This window comes from Oryctolagus cuniculus, chromosome 7, assembly GCF_051225735.1.
Source record: "Oryctolagus cuniculus isolate XC-2025 breed Fujian yellow rabbit chromosome 7, ASM5122573v1, whole genome shotgun sequence".
NCBI lineage: Eukaryota > Metazoa > Chordata > Mammalia > Lagomorpha > Leporidae > Oryctolagus > Oryctolagus cuniculus.
Window position 1 is genome coordinate 53,941,229 of NC_142873.1, and position 19,178 is coordinate 53,960,406.

Consider the following 19,178-nt stretch of genomic DNA (forward strand, 5'->3'; position numbering starts at 1 on the left):
GCTAGACATGTTGTCACAATAAAAGCCTTTATAAGAAAGGGCCATCTTAATTTATCATGTCAACCTGAAAACTGGAATGCTAAATCAATACACTGAGATGTCCCTTGTGTCCTGTACTTTTTAATTATCAACTCCTCAATCCTGGACTGACTCTTTATGTTATCAATACCCTCATCACCTTTACCTCTCTTACTTATCATACTCCTTCTTAAATGTATCAAAATTCACACAGAACAGTGAGTTCTGAGTGGTAAAAGAGTATTTGTCTTTTGTACCTGTCCACAAGTCTTTGTCCACAGTTAAATGCTTGCCTTTTGTATACAGTGGTTAAACACTGCTGAATAAAACAGAATTGAGTGGTTTTTTTTTTTTTTTTTTTTTTTATGGCTTAACACAGTTCCTAAAAACATTTTATCAGTTAAACAACAGCTTTTAAAATGCATTTTTTAAAGTAGGCAATGTAGTCAGTCAAAAAGTATACAATAGGCAGTGAAAGGCACCCTCCATTCCATATCTGCCTACTCACCTCCCTCTCAGCACATAGCCACTCTTATCATCTTTTTGTTTACCTCTAGAGAGATTCTTAAGTGCATACTCAGGTCAATAGAGATACATATACATGATTTCTTCCTCTGCTATGGAAATGGTTAAGTTAGTATCTATACTATAGGTGGAACAGCCCTACTCTGAAAACACAAAATCCAAACTGTTCCCAAACCTGAACACTTCAACACATCAACATGATCCAGAAACTGGAAAAATTCAGTACCACGAAACTATTCCTACACAAAATTATTACAAGCAGTGTGTACAACTATTTTTGGGCTATGTGCATACAATATACATGAAACAGGGAATTTCATGTTTAGATTTAGATACCCGGCCGGCGCTGCGGCTCACTAGGCTAATCCTCCGCCTTGCGGCGCCGGCACACCGGGTTCTAGTCCTGGTCGGGGCGCCGGATTCTGTCCCGGTTGTCCCTCTTCCAGACCAGCTCTCTGCTGTGGCCAGGGAGTGCAGTGGAGGATGGCCCAAGTACTTGGGCCCTGCACCCTATGGGAGACCAGGATAAGTACCTGGCTTCTGCCATCGGATCAGCGCGGTGCGCCAGCCGCAGCACGCTGGCCGCGACGGTCATTGGAGGGTGAACCAACGGCAAAGGAAGACCTTTCTCTCTGTCTCTCTCTCTCTCTCACTGTCCACTCTGTCAAAAAAATAATAAATAAATAAATAAAAAAAGATTTAGATACCATCCCTAAGCCAAGATGTCTCATTATGTACTCATATATGAAAATATTCCAAATCTGAAATCCGCAAACACTTCTGATCCCAAGCATTTTTTTTTAACTTTCTTAACGATTTATTTATTTGAAAGGTAGAATTACAGAGGCAGAGAGAGAGAGAGAAAGAGAGATCCCAAGTATTTTTTTTAACTTTCTTTTTTTTTTTTTTTAACGATATTTTTATTTGAAAGGCAGTTACAGAGAGAGAGAGAGAGAGAATCTTTTATCTGCTGGTTCACTTCCCAGATGGCCACAATGACTGGAGCTGGCTGATCCAAAGCCAGGAACCAGGAGCTTCTTCCAGGTCTCTCACATGGGTGCAGGGACCCAGAGACTTGGGCCATCTTCTACTGCTTTCCTAGGCCATAATAGAGAGCTGGATTGGAAGTGGAGCAGCTGGGACCTGAACCAGCATCCATATGGGATGCCAGCACTGCAGGTAGCAGCTTTATCCACTATGCCATAGCGCTGGCTCCATCCCAAGCATTTTGGATAGAGGATGATCAAACAATATTAAATTTCTTGCCCTTTTATACAAAAAAGTTTATATATTTGTTTGTTTGAAAGGCAGAGTGACAGAGAGAGAGGGAGAGACAAATTAAGAGAGATATCCCGTCTGCCGATTCACTTCCCAAATAGCCATAATGGCCAGGGCTGGGCCAAGCCAAAGTCAGGAGCACAGAACTCCATTCAGCTGCATGCATGGGTGGCAAAGGTTCAAGTACCTGGGCCAAGCTCTGCTGCATTCCCAGGAGCGTTAGCAGCAGCTGGATCAGAAGTGGAGCAGCTGGGACTCAAACAGGCACTCCAATATGGGATGCCAGAGTGAAAAGCAGTGACTTAATCCGCTACACCACAATACTGGACCCCTGCTTTTTTAATTTTTGTTTCCATTTAACTTAACAATATGCCTTTGGGGCCGGCACTGTGGCACAGTGGGTTAAAGCCCTGGCTTGAATCGCCGGGATCCCACATGGGTGCTGGTTCTAGTCCCGGCTGCTCCACTTCCAATTCAGCTCTCTGCTATGGCCTGGGAAAGCAGTAGAAGATGGCCCAAGTCCTTGGGCCCCTGCACCCACATGGGAGACCTGGAAGAAGCTCCTGGCTCCTGGCTTTGGATTGGCTCAGCTCAGGCCGTTGCGGCCATCTAGGGAGTGAACCAAAGGATGGAAGATCTCTCTCTGTGTCTCTACCTCTCTCTGTAACTCTTTCAAATAAATAAAATAAATCTTATAAAAAACACAATATACTTGGATATTTTTCTGTAAGAACATTTATATAAAAGGCTTCCTTATTCATAGACTTCTCACAGATACAGTTTTCTACTTATGAGTGTTGCATTATTTTTAACTGGATCCAGAATTGTGTTCTTTCTAATACTTTACTTCTGAAAGCAAATCACAACAAATAAATAGCTCTGCATGTGCCATTGCGCATGTTTCAGTACAACTGCAGACTCCTCATTCCTCATACTGTGAATCTGTGCTTTCTGCTTCTCTCGATCAGGTTAACCTTTGGATTTTATTGGTTGTCTTTTTGCAGCTGTCTTATTCAATTTTCACCTTCATCAGTTCCTTCTTTCTGCTTTCCTTTAGCTAAATTTTCTAACTTCTTAAATGCCCTGTGATGCACAATATGAACCACAACAGTGTGCATCCTGATTCAAAGCTAATCCTGAGTGGGTCTCAAGTTCCCCAAGCCTAGAGGGAAAAGCAAAGATGATCCTGCCCCAACGCTCCTATATGCCGTAAAAGCTAAGGCAAAAAGAAAACAGATCCACACTCTCCCTCTTGTACAAACTCACAATGTTCCCGTTCAAGCTCACAATTTTTAAAAAATGTACTTATCTAATTTTTCTCAGTGCAGGATAGTATATTGAACACGTGTAATAAAATGTTTGGGGGCTGATGCCAAGGCTCACTTGATTAATCCTCCACCTGCGGCACCGGTATCCCATGTGGGCGCCGGGTTCTATTTCCGGTTGCTCCTCTTCCAGTCCAGCTCTCTGCTGTGGCCCAGGAGTGCAGTGGAGGATGGCCCAAGTGCTTGGGCCCCTGCACCCGCATGGGAGACCAGGAAGAAGCACCTGGCTCCTGGCTTCAGATCAGCACAGCGCCAGCCATAGCGGCCATTTGGGGGTGAACCAACGGAAGGAAGACCTTTCTCTCTGTCTCTCTCTCTCACTGTCTATAACTCTATCTGTCATATAAATTAAATAAATAAAATGTTTGAAATTCTTTAAATGCATAAAATCCAAAGTACCAGCTACCATTGGGAGTGCTGCTATTGATGAAAATAAATCAAGAACAAATGCGGCTGTTGTTCGAAGTGTGCTGGGTACTAAAATCTGTATTGAGAGAACATTTCATAAGTGGTACCTATTTTAAAGTCATGGGGATTTTCAGGAGAAGTACAAGAGTTGGAGAAAGAAGAAAACAACACATACTGAGCATCTGCTATGTACTAGGGGCAAGGCTAAAAATGCTTTTTACTTATATTTTTAATTAAAATCAATCTGGCTGGGCTTCTCTGTTTTTAGGATTAAATGTTTCCATTATGTTTATTAAATTATAAATCAACAAAGAAGGCAGTGGAAATATATTCTCACAGTGAAAGTAAATATTGATTCTGCTATGAAGATGCACGGAATGTCTCCAGGATGCTAATTAATTATTTTCCAGGACACAGGTTATAAATAACAACGAGAAGGAAGCCAAACCTTTACCAGAATACAAACCCTCCTTTCTCCCAGAAAGCAGCTAAGGGTTACCAGCACCAGACCCACAACGGCACTCACTGCAGCAGGCTGGGACTCTCTCAGGCTCTAGCACTACCCTCCCTTGGTTCTAATCCCACTCCTACCAGAGTCAGTTCTGACACATCAGACTTTACTCAAAAGCCCCACAGCAATTTCCTTTTCTGTAAAAAGGTAAAATAATAATAGTCACACCTCATCCAGTCATTATGATGATTAAAGAGTTAACATATACAATAATAGAAACAATCAGAGGCAGGCAGTTGGCCTAGGGGCTAAGCTGCCGATTAGGGACACCTGCATCTCACCTTGGAGGGCCTGGGTTCCCAATTCCGATTCCAGGGAAGCAGCAGGTATTGGCTCAGGCAGTTGGGGCTCCTGCCACCAGGGAAGGAGACCTGGACTGAGTTCCCAGCTCCTGGCTTCAGCCTGGCCCAGACCTGGCTGTTACAGGCATCTGGGGAGTGAACCAGCAGACGGGAGCTCACTGACTCGGATACACTAAGCAGATACACATTGGGTTTGGCAGTGTGAGGTGCAGATCAGCCTATTCCCTGATGCTGGTAGGTCTAACTCTTCCCCAAGCCGTGTCAAAGGGCCCTTAGAGTCACAAGCCCACGTCTTACACGCTCCAGTGCTGGAAAAACCAAAGGCTAGCTCTCTACTCTAGTCCTTCACACTAAAATTCAAGACGGAATAAAAATGTGAAGGTGAAGAAGCAAAACTCTAAGTGCTGGGGAGGGGGCGGGGCGTGGTGTTTGGCACAGTGGAACCTACATCCCGTATTCGAGGGCCTGGGTTCTGGTCCTAGGTCTGCTTCCAATTCCAGCTTCCTGCTAGTGCACACCCTGAGAGGCAGCAGGCAATGGCTGAAGCACTTGGGTCCCTATCACTCCACATCGGAGACTTGAACTGAGTTCCTGGCTCTCAGCTTTGGCCTGGCCCAGGCCCAGTTGTTGTGGCCATTTGAGGAATGAATCAATTAACTGGAAGATATCTCTCTCTCTCTCTCCTTCTCCCTCTCCCTCTCCCTCTCCCTCTCCCTCCCTCTTTTCCTCCCTCCCTCTCCCTTTCATATAAATAAGTACTCTAGGGACAAAAGAGATGAGATGAATATTTTTGTAAATCTAAAGTGAAGGCTTTTCTTAGTATGACATAAAACTCTGAAGCTAAGGTAAGGAATCTGGTAATTTTAACTACATAAAAGTTGTAAATGTCCATGTAGTAAAAATACTATAAGCAAAATTATAAGGCAAAATGCAGCCGGGAAGAAGTAACTGCCATACACAAGATGAAGGGCTAACATCCTTATGCACAAGGATTTCATCCACTCACAGCCCAGTCCATGACACTCCACACCACCAAGTCCTGGCTTTATTCTTCACAGCTTGGCGGGGCCAAGGACCTTCTGCACAGGTCTGGTTCATGCCCAGATGCCTTTCCATCATCAACCGATGACACTGGGGCTAGATAATCTGCATGCCAATTTCACCCAGTGAGCGACAACACAAGTTTTCTAGACATACAAGAATTCATGTGCTATTAAAAATAAACTATTTAGGGGTGGGATTTGGGCCTAACGGTTAAGACATCAGCTGGGAAGCCTGTGTCCCACGGTGGAGACCCTGGGCTCTGGTTCCTGGCTCTGGCTCCTAATTCTAGCTAATGCAGACCCTGGGAGGCCATAGTGATGACTCGAGTAGTTGGGTTCTTGCCACCCACGTGGGAGACCTGGATTGAGTTCCTGGTTTCTGTCTTTGGCCTGGTGGGCGTTTGGGGAGTGAACCAGTGGACAGGGGTCTCTATCACTTTCTTGATCTCTCTTCTTTGCCCTTTTCCTTTCTTATTATTTCTCAAAAAAAAAAAAAAATTAAGGGAGCTGCGTTGTGACATAGTGGGTAAAGCCACAGCTGTTCCACTTCTGATCCAGCTCCCTGCTAATGGCCTAGGAAAAGCAGTGGAGGATGGCCAGAGCATGTAGGCCCCTGCCACCCAAGTGGGAGCCCAGCATGAAGCTCCTGGCTTCGGCCTGCCTCAGCCCTGGCACTGCAGCCATCTGGGGAGTAAATCAGCAGATGGAAGATCTCTCTCTGTCTCTCCCTTTCTCTCTGTAACTCTGACTTTCAAATAAATCTTTTAAAGTAAATAAATAAAACACAGTAATTTAAAAATAAATATTTTTAATATCCCACAACTATTTAGAAGACTAAAATGTGAACTGGATGTCTGGCACAGCAGTAGGGATGTGGCTTAGGATGCCTGCATGCCGCTCTGGAGGGCCTGGGTTTGAGCGCCGGCTCTGCTCCCAATGTCAGCTCTCTGCAGATGTCCACCCTGGGAGGCAGCAGTGATGACGCAAGACGCTGGGTCCCTGCCATCCTCAAGGGAGACCTGGACTGAGCTGCAGGCTTGTGGTTACAGCCTGGCCCAGTGCCAGCTGTTGCAGACATTTGAGAAACAGGCCAGAGGATGTCTGTCTCTGTTTTTCAAATAAAATAAAATAAAGATAAAAAGAACAAAAACGTGCTTTAAACATTCATAGGCCCTGTATCTAGAAAACAAGAGCTCTGAGATAGAAGAGAGAAACAGGAACTCGGGAACGGACGACGATACTTAATGTGTGCAGCCAGGGTGCACCACATCATTCCCGTCAGTTGCTTCCCTCTGGTTCTGCAGAGACTGTCACGCTTATGTCATTGCCCATGCACAGAGGGCCATGTCTGACAGAGCTGGCCAAATGCTGGTGAGTGCTGCCATCTGGTGTTTCAGCTGGAGAAGTGCATCTATGTGAATGCGGCAAGGCTTAAACAAGTGGGTGCCTTAGCTTTGATTTACATCTCACCGCCCCCATTACTCTGCTGCACCATCTCCTAGCTGTAAGCCAAACATAATAGTATTAATTAGAGAATGTAAAACTATTCAAAAACCCACAAACGCCCATAAACTCCCTGAGGTCACTGCCCACAGTACAAGGGTTCCGGCTGAGTGCCCTTACTGTCTGCCGAGGAAGATTATTCCTAAGCTGATTTTTTTCTGCTTAAATCCCCACCTATCAGGGTACATGTTTGCTTATATGTTGAGAACTGCATTTTATTTGCCCTAAAACAACATTTTCAAAGCTCCAATACTAAAAGTGTTCTAGGTTTGGGATGAAAGAAATATATTTAGTATATGTTTTTTTTTTCTATTTTATGACACTGATCATCTCTCAGCCTTATATATTTAGTATGGAGAATTTTTTTTTTTCAAAAATGTATTTATTTGGGGACCAGTGCTGTGGTGTAGCGAGTAAAGCTGCAGCATGCGACACCAGCATCCCACATGGGTGCCAGTTTGAGTCCTGGTTACTCCACTTCTGAGCCAGCTCCCTGCTAATGTACCAAGGAAAGCAGCAGAAGATGGTCCAAGTGCTTGGGCCCCTGCACCCACTTGGGAGACCTGGAAAAAGGTCCTGGTTTCACATCAGAACTCCAGCTGTTGCAGCCATTTGGGGAGTGAACCAGTGAATGGAAGATCTCTCTCTTCTTCTCTAACTCTGCCTTTCAAATAAATAAATAAATCTTAAAAAAAAAAAAAAAAAAGTCTATTCTTTTGGGGCCAGTATTGTGGTGCAGCAGGTTAAGCCTCCAGCTGTGATGAAGGCATCCCATGTGGACACCAGTGTGAACCCTGGCTGCTCCATTTCCATTCCAGTCTCCTGTTAATGTGCCTGGGAAGGCAGTGGAAGATGGCCCCCATACCTGAGCCTCCGCCACCCACGTGGGAGACCTGGATGGAGTTTCAGGCTCCTGGCTTAGCGCCTGGCCCTATCCTGGCTATTGCAGACATTTGGGGAGTGTAACAGAAAATGAAGATCTCTTTCTCTGTTCCCCCTCCCTGCTCTTTCTCTGTCACTCTTTCAAACAAATATATAAATCTTTAAATAAAAATTCCAGAATAGCCAACATAATCTTAAAAAAGAATAAAGTTGGAGGACTCACACTATTTTATCTGATTAACTGTATTAGGATAGGCAAACAGATCAAATGGAACAGATCATCAGTCCCCAAAACAGACACACATATACGATCAACTGCCTTTTTACAAAGATCTCATGTATTTCAAAGGGAAAAGAAAGATCTTCAAAATACAGCGCTGCAACAATTGGACAACATGTGGAAAATAAATGAACTTCTACCTCATACAGTACACACAGTTAATACAAGGTACATGAGTCTGAATGAAAAAGTCATCTGAAAACACAAAAATCTATAAAGTTTCTGGGGGATCCACTGGAGATACTGTGATCTTTGGGGTGGGCAAAGATTTCTCAGAAAAAAAAAAAAATTGCAGACTATAAAAAAATGGTAACTTGGACTTCATAAAAATTAGAAACGTCTTTTCCAAACCAGTTAAGAAAATGAAAACCACAGACTGGCAGAAAATATTCACAATACAAATATCTGCTGAGCAACTTGTATAGAGAATACACAAAGGATTCTTTCAAACTTTAATTGGTAAAAATCCAAAAATTTACACTGTATAATTCCATTTATGTAACAATTTTGAAATGGCAAAAAGTTCAGAAACAGAAACCAGATTCATGGGTGCCAGGGGTGAGGAGGGGGCGTCAGGGACTGTGGGAATGAGTGTCTGCCGTGGTAGGTACATGAAACCACACATATAAAAACAACTAAATATGTGCACACACGCAAATTAGTACAAGATGATCCTTCTGTAACTCCTACTGATTTTCCTACGTATCTTTCCATACGTGTGACAAATAGCTTATTTTATCCATATACAGTTCCCTGCCCTGAGTTCCCTATAAAGGAGAGGAAAGCAACTTTTTGTTTTCTTTAAATTTGCATTTGTTTTCATTTTATTTGAAAGGCAGAAGAGGTGGGGGAGAGGAGAGGAAAGGGAGGAAGAGGCAGAGGGAGAGGGAGAGAGAGAATCTTCCATATGCCAGTTCACTCTTCAAATGCCCACAATGGCCAGGCCTGCACCAAGCCAAAGCCAAGAGACCAGAACTCCATCCAGGTCTCCCTGAGAGGGTGACAGGGCCGCCAGCCACTTGAGCCATCTAGGCTAATTCCTGGGATTGCGTTAACAGGAAGCTGATCTGAAGTGGAGTAGCTGAGTCTCCAACCTAGGATGTTGGTATCCCAAGCAGTAGCTTAATCCATGGTGCCAAATGCCCACTCCTGGGGCCGGCGCTGTGACACAGTGGGTTAAAGCCCTGGCCTGGAGCGCTGGCGTCCCATATGGGCACCGGTTCTAATCCCGGCTGCTCCTCTTCTGATCCAGCTCTCTGCTGTGGCCTGGGATAGCAGTACAGGATGGCCCGTGTCCTTGGGCCCCTGTGCCCATGCTGGGGACCCGGAGGAAGCTCCTGGCTTCGGACTGGCACAGCTCCAGCCGTTGTGGCCATCTGGGGAGTGAACCAGCGGATGGAAGACCTCTCTCTCTCTACTCTACCTCTCTCTGTAACTCTGTCTTACAATAAAATAAAATAAATCTTTAAAAAAAAAAAAAAGCCCACTCCTAAGGTTTATTGAGTCCTTAACATATGTTAGACCTTTTTACACATTTCCTCTGTTCTATTACGAGAATTTGAAAGCTGGCAAGTTAGTTGCTCTTGGTGGTTTGACACTACTAATTACTTGAGAGGTTGACCACACTGGAGCTATTTACCCAGAAATTAACCAGAGATCAAGCTTCTCAAATTAACCAGTCGCCCAGAAGCTAGGGAGTGACAGTCCAGAAGATAACTCAATACATGTAAAAACATTGGTTTGTAATGACTTTTGAAGAAAAATCCTAAAACATCCCCAACTGCAAATATTTCAGGGTATTAAAAAAAAAGCAAATGCACGTAGATACTCCCTTTGGACACTTACCTGTAGTCTTTCTTGTCTTGTGATGAGAACAAACCCTGAAGTTCCACCACGAAGTCCTCATGCAATAAACAATGAGAAACAGGAACGCTAGAAGGGGTGGGGGGGAGGAAAACATGTTGTTTTAGGAGGCAGAGGATAGGTTTCAACACCCTCTGGGTTTAAACCAAGAGGCTAGGTAAGGCTGGCAGGTGCCACAGTGGTGTCTGTGGAGGGAAGGGCCCCTCTCTTCCATCCTTTCTCATTGCCTCAGCTGGAACAGGCCCACAAACACCTTTTCCTTATTGACTCAGGAATCCGAGACTGCAGAGTGACATCCCCAGGAATAACTCTGGCAGCAAGGCTGCGGTGAGGCCTCACGTGATTCTCCTCAGGCCCCTCCCCTCCCCTTTCTCCTTCACGACCCCTTAGCTGCCGCTCAGTGCTATTCTCCTGCCTCCTTCTAACAATACTAACCTGCTCCTGGCTTAGGTGATTTATAACTACTGCCTCCCAACTTGACATATGCAGACCATTGGAGAGCAAGTTTGAGTGCTCGCCCATAACCTGGGATGCATTTCTTAGCCTATATAATTCTTTTTTTATTTTTATTTTTTGACAGGCAGAGTGGACAGTGAACGAGAGAGACAGAGAGAAAGGTCTTCCTTTTGCCATTGGTTCACCCTCCAATGGCCACCGTGGCCGGCGCGCCACACTGATCCGAAGGCAGGAGCCAGGTGCTTCTCCTGGTCTCCCATGGGGTGCAGGGCCCAAGTACTTGGGCCATCCTCCACTGCCTTCCCGGGCCACAGCAGAGAGTTGGCCTGGAAGAGGGGCAACCGGGACAGAATCCGGCGCCCCGACCAGGACTAGAACCTGGTGTGCCGGCACCGCAAGGCGGAGGATTAGCCTAGTGAGCCGCGGCGCCGGCCAGCCTATATAATTCTGCTTACCAGACATATGCCAAGTAAGTCGTTCATCAAATAATCGCCATCAAATGAAGTACTACTGTATGCTGGTATAGCTGTACATTTACATGAATGTCTCTGGGTAGAGGTCCATTTCAGTGTAGTTTTAAATGACTGAGTCATTAAGAAAAAGATATTCATTACCATGCTTTACCAGAGGAGGGGGACACTGATCTTTGGAAGAAAGTCAGTCCCTGACAGTATGTTTCTCTTGATGTAAAAGCCTTATGCCACCATCAACGCTTAGTTTCTGTGCACCTGAACATGCTCATCTCATAAAACTTGAGCTGGGTACTAAAGCTAAGAGGCTCTGAAATATTAGAAATAAATCTTGGGGCTGCCGCCTGCAGTGCTGGCATCCCAAATTGGCACTGGTTCCAGTTCAGTTGCTCCACATCCGATCCAGCTCTCTGCTGTGGCCTGGGAAAGCAGAAGACGGCCCCAGGTCCCTGGGCCCCTGCACCCACCTGGGAGACCTGGAAGAAGCTCCTGGCTCCTGGCTTCGGATCAGTGCAGCTCTGGCCATTGCAGCCATTTGGGGAGTGAACCAGCAGATGAAAAGCCTCTCTCTCTCTTTGCCTCTCTGTAACTCTGCCTTTTAAATAAATAAATCTTTTTAAAAAGAATAGATACTAAGCCCTGATATGCTGATACATTGTTGCTCTAGATAGCTTGAGTATGTTTTTTTTAAAAAAAGATTTATGTATTTGAAAGTCAGAGTTACACAGAGAGAGAAGGAGAGGCAGAGAAACAGAGAGATCTTTCATCCGCTGGTTCACTCCCCAGTTGGCCACAACGGCTGGAGCTGCGCCAATCTGAAGCCAGGAGCCAGGAGGTTCTTCCACCAAGTGGGTGCAGGGGTCCAAGGGCTTGGGCCATCTTCTACTGCCTTCTCAGGCCATAGCAGAGAGCTGGATCAGAAGTAGAGCAGCCAGGTCTTAAACTGGTGCCCATATGGATGCCAGCACTGCAGGTGGCAGCTTTACCCACTATGTCACAGCAACGGCCCCATTGAGTATGTCCCTCCCTCTCTCTCTCCCTTTTAAGATGTGATACTGCTTTACTCAAAAATCATCTTGAATTTAATTAAAATGGATCCCACTTAATTTTTTTCAAATAAAATATGTATTTGAAGTCTAAAAAAACATTTTCTCTAAAACTTACTTTCTAGATCTGAAATGGGATGCAAAAATCTTCACTCAGTTTCAAAGCAAAACAAAGGTACAAATCATAAAGGAATCATCAGAAGTTAAACCTACTGAAAAGATATTTACTTTCTAGTACTAATATCCGTGGGTTCTGTACACATAATAAGGAGCAAATAACTACTCAGCTAAATAGAGAGCAGGAAAAAAATGTTTACTGATGCGATAGCTTTAGCTTCACACAGAGAATGTAGCCACTGATACTGTAAAATATCTCAGCTGATGAGCCTAGTATTAACTTTTCTCACTGTAGAGAAGACGTTTTGGGGCCGGCACTCTGGTGTAGCAGGTTAAGCCACTGCCTGCACTGCCAGCATCCCATATGGGTGCCAGTTTGATCTCGGCTGCTCCACTTCCAATCCAGCCCTCTACTAATGCACCTGGGACAGCAACAGAAGACTGCCCAAGTGCTTGGGTCCCTGCCCGGACACGGGCGACCCGGATGAAGCTCCTGGCTCCCAGCTTCCGCCTGGCCAAGCCCTGGATGTTCAGCCATGTGGGGAGTGAACCAGCAGATGGAAGATCCCTCTCTTTCTCTCTGCTTCTGCCTTTCTCCCTCTGTAATTCCACTTTTCAAATTAATCTTACAAAAATTTTACAAAAAAAAAAGAAGACGACTTTTATCATCTCTGGGTCTTAGCTTTCAAGTCTGCAAAACTAGAGTGCTGAATCAGGTCTTCTTTCAACGTTAACCACTCAAATGACAATGTTTCCTTGGATTACTAATCTCACCATTTGGATTCATTCTATTAAAAAAAAAAGGTTGACAATCTGAACAGCAGTGTTGCAACTTAAACATTGAAAAAAGAACATCAAAAAGCTGGCCGGCCCTTAAATTAGTATAAAACAGCACAAATAATTTTGCACGATGCCCACCGTAGGTCCTCACTCCGGGAAGGGGATGGGGGAGGGGGGTGTCCAGCAGAAGGGCGTGGCTCAGGACTGACAGGTGAACAGAAACCCAGAACCGGAAGAGACTGAGGGTTTCCAAATACAGTGGACCCTCCATTTCACAGACGGGGAATCCGCGGCCCAGAGAGGAACCACCCTCGGCGACAGGGCCGGGATGAGCCTACAGCTTCAGCCTGGGGTCACCAAAAGCCTGAAGGGTCCTGGCCCCGCGGACCAGGGGCGCCGCCACTCCCAGTCCCCGCACGGCAGCGGCTGGCAGCTCCTCCCGGGGGGCTCCGGGGATCGCAGGGAACGGCGCCCCGCTCGAGACCTACTCGGTTGCCCGCGCGAAGCCGCACGTGTCCGTTCGGCACACGTAGAAGCTCTTTCCCTTATTAGGGCCATCGCGGACGCCGGTCTTCAGAAAGCACAAAGTCCCTGGGGAAACAAGAAGGTTAACAACGGTTACGCCGCGCTGGGTCCACGGGCCCGACGGACGCAAGCCCTGGATGCCTTACCGTGCTCCGGGCACTGAACTACCTCCATCACGCCCCTGCTCTGCTCTTCCCCGAAACCCCACCTCCAGCCCCTACTTCCGCCTTTTACTCCGCCCTCTCCATCCAGGAACCAATCATCATTCACCCCCCTGCAGGCGGAGCCTCCATAATTCACGGCCCACGGCCTTAGTCCCTGCCCTAGCTATTGTCAGCCAATCACATAGGACAGTCGCTCACCTCCAGCCAATCACGGCCGCCAGCTGGATTGGCGGGCGTCGAAATCAAATCTAGAGGACGTAGAGGACCTGTCTGGAGCTAAACTGCCGGCTGGGGCGTGGTTAGAGCTGGAGGCTGGCGGGGCTTCAGAGGAAAGGGAAGCTTCCGCTTGCGGGTCTTGAGCGCGGAGGGAGAGGGGTTTTGTGGTTTACGTGTAAGACTTAGAGGCCGTCCCTGGAGGGAGCACCCGGCCCAAGCCGCTGGGAGCTTCGAACTCTGCAGTCTGTCAGCCGGGGCTGGCGCTCGTGGGCTCCCTTGGCCTTGTGCTCGGTCACTGGCGAGGGGCGGCCTGGAGAAGCAGCCCTGCAGGCGGAACCGGCGAATCTGCGGTGCTGGAGGCGGGAGCAGGGGCCAATTGCATAGTCTGTAATGGAGCAGACGCGTCCCGCTGGTGCTCACATGTGCGCGGCTGTCTCGCTCCACCCTCTGGGGGGCTGCGCAGCCGTTTACGCGCGATCCCGAGACCCGCAGAGCTTTGACAGACTCTCCCAGGGTCAGAGGGCTAGTGATGGGCGCTGTTTGGACAGGTGCACGGGCTCAGGGCCTCCTGTGTGGACTGGGAACAGCAGAGGGGAAATTCGGTTTTGCCTTGTGCGTTTTGAAGCGTCACATTTACTCTAGTATGCTTCCTTAATTTTAAGACCCGAGAATGGGCGTAAAAGAAGACAGTTTAAAATTGTATTAAAATGTATCCATTAACCAAAAAAGGAGAAGTCGATGCCAGAGCCTTCTTGCAGTAGAGATGGCTTCATAGCACAGCTATTGAGGACCAGGTGTAGCAGATATATGAGTGGCTCGTGGCACTGTTCTTAGGGAAACAAGTAGGACAGCAAATTTGCAATGTCTAGGAACTGTGGGCTATGTGGGGTCAATGTACGGGCGTCTGGAGCGGGGAAGACAAACCTGAGCATCACTGATTAATTAAACAGGACTTACAGATAGCTTTCATGTGCCACCGTGGAGCAGGCGCTTGAAAATATAAAATTAATTTACTCACAGTTGCATGAAGCTATTCTAACCACAGAGAGCTTACTTAGTTATTTGGGGGACACTGAACTAGCACATCTTGAACACTTAAAATGACACTTAAATGAACAACAAATAAAATCCTATTTAGATATCAGAATGAATAGTTAGCGGTAAACGTTGTCGAGTTAGAAAAAGATATGTCTGAAATTTCCAAAAGTAGAGGGTTAGTTTGTGGTGATAACTCCATTTGAAATACTTGTGGGTAGGGTCTGGCACGATGACGCAGCAGGTTAACGCCCTGGCCTGCAGTGCCGGCATCCCATATGGGCACCAGTGCCAGCATCTCATATGGGCACCGGTTCGAGACCTGACTGCACCACTTCCAATCCAGCTCTCTGCTATGGCCTGGGAAAGCAGTGGAGGATGGCCCAGGTCCTTGGGCCCCTGCACCCACGTGGGAGACCCGGAAGAAGCTCCTGGCTCCTGGCTTCAGATCAGCACAGCTCCAGACATTGCGGCCAACTGGGGAGTGAACCAGCGGATGGAAGACCTCTCTCTGCCTCTCTCTGTGTAACTCTTTCAAATAAATAAATCTTTAAAAAAGCAAGACAGATGCAAAACCAAACAGGTAGACACTTTTCATTATTCCAAGATTGTAATTGAAAGATTTTTTAAAAATATGTATTTATTTGAAAGGCAGAGTTAGAGGAAGAGGCAGAAAGAGAGACCTTCCATCCACTGGTTCACTCCCAAATGGCTGCAATGGCCAGCAGCCAGGAGATTCATCTGGGTCTCTTAGTGGATGCAGGTGCCCAAAGCTGGGACTCAAACCAGGGCCCATATGGGATGCAAGCAGAGGTTTTATCTGCTACTAGCTAGTCCTGAATTGAAAGGTTTTTGTGTGTGTCTTTAATAGGTACTCTACTGGGAAGATGGGTCGTAAATGCTGGGTTTACTGACAGATGGGCAAGATAATTCTTGAATAATGTGATTTTTGAAACAAGACAAAATCAGGGCCTTGAGATGTGCCATTAAGGAAGAAGCCCTACCTCTGCAAGTACTCACCCAAGCCAGGCCCAACTCCACAAAACTGTGCACAGCCAAATTACAGAGAGGGGAAATACTCCCATAAATCGGAGATCTGCTGGATCAAAATGTGTAGTCCTTGGACAGCTTATCCCACTGAACCGTATTTATGAAAACAGAAAAAATGAACAGTTTTACATTGAGTAAAAGAGCATAATTGGAAACATTTTTAACATCAATTCATCTGCTTATTGGCATGAATGATAATGAATTTTACAATATATGGTTTTCAAAATATAGGCATATGTATATATGTGTGTGTGTTTATTTTAAATATATTTTGTTCATTAGCTAAGACCACTGAAGATAGCTCTGGAGATGTGCTTTATGGACCCCTGTCTTAAGTAAAACTGAGCATTTGAGTTTGCTTTTCCTGGAGGCTTGATGTATTCAGAATGAACGCCTTGATCCAGGTCTGGATGGTTTAAATGCACAGGTCAGACATCCATGTCTGTGCAGACAGCAGTGGTCAAATGCAAAGTCTATGCTGGAATTGTTCTCAAGCTGGATTGTGGTAATGGCTGGGCAACTGTGTGCATTTGGTGAGACTCATAGAACTGTACGCTTTAACAGCTGTGTTCTGTGACATCCGAGTTATACCTCAGTACAACTTTTAAAAAAACATGTGAGCAATACCAAAACATCTGCATGGACAGTGATGGCTGAAACAGTTCATGCAGATGCGTTGACAGCCTAAGGAAATATCCTAATGGGTGAAGAAGGAAAGTAGTAGTAGGAACTCTAGTTTCAGATGCTGTTGATCTGTGTTCACTGGCTAGGCACACTAGTTCTCTAACCTGTGCAATAAAACCGAAGTTGGTGCAAACATGTACGTTAATTTTTGGGAAAATGGAAAAATTATATTTTCTCTGGCTGGCATTGTGCTAAGCAGCATATATTAAGTGTATCAGACACCTGTAAGGTGCCAGGGGCGAGAGGATCGCATAGAGGAGTTACCTATCTTTTTTTAAATATTTATTTATTTACTTGAAAGAGTTAGAGAGGCAGAGACGGAGAGAGGGGTCTTCCATCTGCTGGTTCACTCCCCAAATTGCCACCATGGCAGGAGCTGAGCCAATCCAAAGGCAAGAGCCAGGAGCTTCTGCCACATACGTGCAGGGGCCCAAGCACTTGGGCCTTCTACTGCTTTCCAGGCCAAAGCAGAGAGCTGGATCAGAAGTGGAGCAGCTAGGACTCGAACCAGCACCCATATGACATGCCAGCACTGAGGGCCGAAGCTTTACCTGCTACACCATAGTACCAGCCCTGAGCAGTCACTCTTGACACCCCTGTCACTATCATTTTAAAATAAAAGCAGGGGTGGTGATTAAGAAACCCAGATCCTATTTTGGAGTGCCTGGGTTCAAATCCGGGCTCCTCTTCCAGTTCCAGTTTCCTGGCAGTGTGCACCACGAGCTGCAGCCCATGGTGGCTCAGCACTCGGGCTCCTGCCACCCGCCTGGGAGATCCGGATGGAGTTCCAGGCTCCTGGCTTCAGCCTGGCCCAGCCCAGCTGTTGTAGGCACTTGGGGAGTGAACCAGCGGTGGAAGATCTCTCTCTTTCAAATAAATAAAATATAATTTAAAAAACATAATAAGCAATTCCAAGTTTCAAGTGATTCGTAATTTGTAAAATCCCTGCTTATGCAAGCTTTATCTTTACTCATTTTTTGAATTAAATTATTCAAATATACTGTTCCACTTAGCTGATACTCCCAAGAAACGTACTTTGCTTTCTGAGCTGCTGATGTCTTTGTTGCCTTGGTTTGGGGAGAGGAGGGAGTAACTGATGTTAGCTGGCAGACGAAGGATCTTTGTCCAAGAGACATGGCTGAGAGGGAAAGTTCTCGTGTTCTGTGATAACTGCCTTTACAGGCACAGCTACCACCTGACCCGTATTCCTTTCTCCTCTTAATTGTCAGGATACTAAAATTCAGAGCAGTGGAGGAACTTGCCCTAAAGTCATGTCCCAGCCTCTACCTTACAGAGCCTCTCCTAGGACTTTGGAATCAGAAAGGGCCCATAGATTAATTTTTCTGACTCAAAGCCATAAAACTGGTAACAGCAGATGAGGGACTGGAAGCCATTTTGGGGACTTCCAACCCAGTTCTTGCAACTGTGGATCTTTCAAAGCATAAATTCATCATGTAGGTATTTAACCTACAGATTGCCAAGCATTTAGTTCTGTGTTGTGGTATACACATACGGTTCAACATAGCCAAGCTAAAAGCAAACCAACCCCCTGAGTCCTGCCGTTTTAAAAGTGATCACTAGGTGGCAGTAGATTTGCATCAAAACCGAAGAAAAGATGCACCACCTTCTGCTTCATCCAGCTTAAAGGCAGGTAATCAGTGCAACTTCGTTTATGTTGTGTCTTTCAAATATGTGACTTGTGAGATGCGTCCTTTAACACGGGCACAGTCAGGGTGATGTCATAGCAAGGTGAGTCTGGTCTTAATTTGAAAAGAGACTTCACAGATTTCTTTTGTTTAATATATTTAATATATTTTTTAATTTATTTGAGAGGTAGAGTTACAGAGAGGCAGAGAGAGGTCCTCCATCCACTGGTCATGCCCCACATGGCCACAATGGCCAGAACTGCACTGATCCAAAGCCAGGAGCTTCTTCTAAGTCTCCCACGTGGGTGCAGGGGCCCGAGGACTTGGGCCATCTTCCCCTGCTTTCCCAGGCCAGAAGCAGAGAGCTGGATCAGAAGTGGAGCAGCCGGGACTCACACTGGTGCCTATATGGAATGCCAGAACTGCAGGTGGTGGCTTTACCCACTACGCCACAGTACGGGCCCCACAGATTCTTTTCTTGTACCAGTATTTTGCTGTACTAGATTCCAAATTTCCTTGTTCTTAAAATATTATACCAAAAGTGGTTCAAAGCAGGCCCCTTCTCATCTTCCTTTTTGTAAGTGTACACTTCACTGGATTTTTAAAAAGGTTTTTATTTATTTATTTTGAAAAACTGAGTTAGAGGAAGAGGTAGAGAGTGAGCAAGCTTCCATCTGCTGGTTCACTCCCCAAATGGCCACAACAGCCAGCATGGGGCCAGCCAAAGCCAGGAGCTTCAGCCAGGTCTCCCATGTGGATGGCAGGGGCCCAAGTACTTGGGCTATGTTCCACTGCTTTCCCGGGCACCTTAGCAGGGAGCTGGATCGGAAGTGAAGCAGCCAGGACATGAACCAGTGCCTATATGGGATGTTGGCGTCACAGGCAGCAGTGTTATCCACGTCGCCACAATACTGCCCCTTCTTGGATTTGTAAAGTACATTTATAAAATTGTGCCATCACCACCAAGATACAGTTTCAGAACATTTCCATCACCCCAAACCTTTGCTCAAACCTGCGTGTAGTCAGACCCCTGCCGCCCCCAGCCCCAAGG

The 19,178-nt window shown here is 46.1% G+C and overlaps 1 protein-coding gene and 1 pseudogene across 3 annotated transcripts in view; both read right to left on the bottom strand.

The window, feature by feature from the left end:
* The window catches only part of TTF2 (transcription termination factor 2), a 44,104-nt gene extending 30,491 nt beyond the window's left edge, over window positions 1-13,613 (bottom strand). Inside the window, exons 1-3 of one of the 3 annotated variants that reach the window (XM_008264600.5) lie at window positions 13,479-13,613; window positions 13,296-13,398; window positions 9,921-10,007 (exon numbers count right to left, since the gene is read on the bottom strand). In XM_008264600.5, coding sequence (XP_008262822.4) covers window positions 9,921-10,007; window positions 13,296-13,398; window positions 13,479-13,506 — 218 coding nt within the window. In that variant the 5' untranslated portion in view covers window positions 13,507-13,613. The remainder of the gene's footprint in view (window positions 1-9,920; window positions 10,008-13,295; window positions 13,399-13,478) is intronic. The other 2 variants (XM_008264602.5, XM_051858758.3) reach the window with 2 other exon arrangements.
* On the bottom strand, window positions 198-290 carry LOC127493861 (small nucleolar RNA SNORA40; annotated as a pseudogene).
* Window positions 13,614-19,178: the final 5,565 nt, after the last annotated feature.